Source organism: Poecilia reticulata, linkage group LG16 (genome assembly GCF_000633615.1).
Source record: "Poecilia reticulata strain Guanapo linkage group LG16, Guppy_female_1.0+MT, whole genome shotgun sequence".
Lineage (NCBI taxonomy): Eukaryota > Metazoa > Chordata > Actinopteri > Cyprinodontiformes > Poeciliidae > Poecilia > Poecilia reticulata.
In genome coordinates this window covers 2,853,456-2,856,508 of record NC_024346.1, presented here as the reverse complement: position 1 = coordinate 2,856,508, position 3,053 = coordinate 2,853,456, and the positions used below count along the sequence as shown (strand labels likewise).

General features: G+C 38.0%; 1 protein-coding gene across 1 annotated transcript; it reads left to right on the top strand.

Annotated features, from left to right (window-relative positions):
• The first annotated feature begins 1,136 nt into the window (after positions 1-1,136).
• LOC103477718 (E3 ubiquitin/ISG15 ligase TRIM25-like) lies at positions 1,137-1,849 on the top strand. Its single transcript, XM_008431002.1, has 2 exons — positions 1,137-1,712; positions 1,762-1,849. Exons 1-2 carry the CDS (start codon positions 1,159-1,161, stop codon positions 1,847-1,849), a joined length of 642 nt encoding a protein of 213 aa, XP_008429224.1. The 5' UTR covers positions 1,137-1,158.
• The last annotated feature ends 1,204 nt before the right edge of the window (positions 1,850-3,053 follow it).

Here is a 3,053-nt window from a genome sequence, read left to right as displayed (position 1 = left end):
GATCTCGCACTGAGCTGGTGACGAGCAGCTGTTTAAATAGGGAGCAGCACAGAGCAGGTGAGGGTAATGAGTAATCAGCCCACTGAAGGTGGAGCTGAAGGGCTGAAATCATGACAAACAATGGCAATAAACTGTAAAATATCTGCTTTTGTTGACAGTGAGTTTTTTATATTACGGAAATTTGATGAGTAAACTTTTGCTGTAATCTGATTTAAATTGACTTTTAAATGTAAAATTTTAATCAATTCTAAATCCAAAATATTTGTATTCAGGCACAAATTTTCTCCAGTAACATAAACATCAGGTTTTACTGTATCTACAGACCTACTTATGAAAATCATACATACTGTTTTCTTGGCATTTAAATGCATACATGAGTTTTTCAACCTTTCAACAACCAGGGCCATTGCTGCTGTTAACTTATCTGCAGCTTGCTGCTTAGAAGCTGCATGAAAATAAATAACTGTGTTATCTACAGACAATTGGATGTTATGCTCACTGCGTAATGCAGATGGAAGATCATATATGCAAAACCTAAACAACAATGGTCGTATGATATAACTTTGGGGAACAATTAAACTAAAACTAATGGAAAATGTTATCACACCATCTGCCCTTTACTCTGAGTTCTTCTTTTGAGATGAGACTGAATGTATCTGACAGCATTAGGAGAGAAGTAGTACTGGGAAATCTTGGTAAGAAGGATTCATGCTGTCAAAGGCTTTCTGAAGAAACAAGTATTTCAGTCTCTGTTTAGTAGTTTGATCTAAAAAGAAACTGCATGAGGATCAATACAATGCTGATTTTTTGTTGTTGTTCTTTTGCTATGTAATTAGTTTCCTCAAACAGAAAAATTGTATTTCATTTTTCTGAAACTGTGGAGTGATTATATGTTAGACATATGAATTTTGTTCACTCAGTCAGTTATAATAAACAGAAAACTCTTCCAAAGCTGGTTAAATTGGAAGTTGATTCCTTTCATTGCCTTCCTCTTCCTGGTCTCAAACACTGAATCTGGGTGGAACTAAGAGCTGCTGAAGGACAAAGCTGATTGGCTGGAGCCTCTCTGTCCTGACATGCGATTGGTGGATTGGAGCTCAAGGTTGTTTTTTTTCTCATGAAACGAAACTAACACAGTCAGTGTGACTGAGACGAAAAATGGAGCAGCAGGCAGTTCAGCTGGACAGAGAAACTTTCTCCTGTTCCATCTGTCTGGATCTACTGAAGGATCCAGTGGCTATTCCCTGTGGACACAGCTACTGTATGAACTGTATTACCAACTTCTGGGATGAAGGTGAGAAGAACAACAACTACCACTGTCCTCAGTGCAGGGAGACATTCACACAAAGGCCTGTGCTAAAGAAAAACACCATGCTAGCAGCTTTAGTGGAGCAGCTGAAGAAGACTGGACTCCAAGCTGCTCCTGCTGACCTCCACTATGCTGGACCTGAAGATGTGGCCTGTGATTCCTGCACTGGAAGAAAACTGAAAGCCATCAAGTCCTGTTTATTCTGTCTGGCCTCTTTCTGTGAGAAACACCTTCAGCCTCATTATGATTCAGCTMCWTTTAAGAARCACAAGCTGGTGGAGCCGTCCAAGAACCTCCAGGAGAACATCTGCTCTCGTCATGACGAGGTGATGAAGATGTTCTGCCGCACTGATCGGAAGTTTATCTGTTATCTCTGCCCTGTGGATGAACATAAAGGNAGCAGGTATTCTGTCCTTCTACAGCGTCTCTGAAACCATGACTCTCCTCCACAGAGTCCAGACCAGATTCACTGAACCGCTACTGGCTGGAGTTTGGGTTTGGTACACTGGAGACTCTGCAGAGATCTGTAAACCCAAATAGATTTTCTCTCTTTTTTCTGATTGTTGATCAGGTTCATTGTTCTCTGTTCTTTATTTTTCTGGTTTCAAATTTATTTCTCCGTGTTTCTATAAAGGAAATCACTGATTTTTCTTTTCAATCTCATGTCACAGGAATATTTATCCTCATGAAAATATAAACGGCTCTAATAGTTTCTTTAATATTTATTTTTGACGTATTTGGATGTTTTTGTTCAAATCACTTGAGATTTAACTAAACCCGTTTCTGTTTTCTTTATAATGACCCAGAGAAGAAAACAGAAACTAACATCTATTCTGAACTGATGTGTGTTTTAGCTCAGAAAATAAACTTGTGTTGTCGTCTTCAATAAAATAAATTGATTACAGGAAAATTTGGAAAGCATTTTGTAATTATTATGAAATTAATTTTCTCATTTAAAGTGCAGAAGAAAGCTGAGGTGTATTTCCTGCTAGAGGTAATGAAGATTGATTCTTTGAAAATGAAATTCAGAAATACAATTTCAGAGCAAATAACCACACACTTTATCATCTCAACCATAATCTTAAAATTCTTTTAAAAGTGGGACAAATGTTTTGCTGCCTGAAGTGAGAGAAATGGTGCACAGAGTTCAGCTGGACCAAGAAACCTTCTCTTGTTCCATCTGCCTGGATTTACTGAATCCAGACAGCTGGCATCAGCATATGGTGAAAATAGAGTTTATAACAAAAAGAAACACTTGGCATTGACACACTTGACCATCTCTCAATCATAATCTTACTTTTTTTTACAGAGAGGTAAGTCTTTTACTCCCTGAACTCTGTTAGAAGAATATAACACATATGAGAAACTCTGACTGAGATGCTGCCTGATCAAAATCAGTCCTTCTGTTTGGGGCGACAGTCCTTTCTACTGACGGACCTGTTAGCCGATGTTTACTGTTTTACAAAAGCAGCTAATTGGGAGAAACCAAGACATGCAATATATAACTAAGATAAGCCTTGTTAAATGTAACAAAATTATCTCATTTCAATAGATTTTGATTTTTTATGCTTTAGGACAGGTAAGTATTTCTGCCCTGCATTTTCATAGCCTGATGATAAACTACATGCACCAATCTTAAACGTTTACACGCAGCTTCTGCCCAACAACTCAAATAATCTGAAAGATGTGATACAACAATGTAACGAGTATGCAAAATCAGCCAGAACCCAAAACGCAGCCAAGA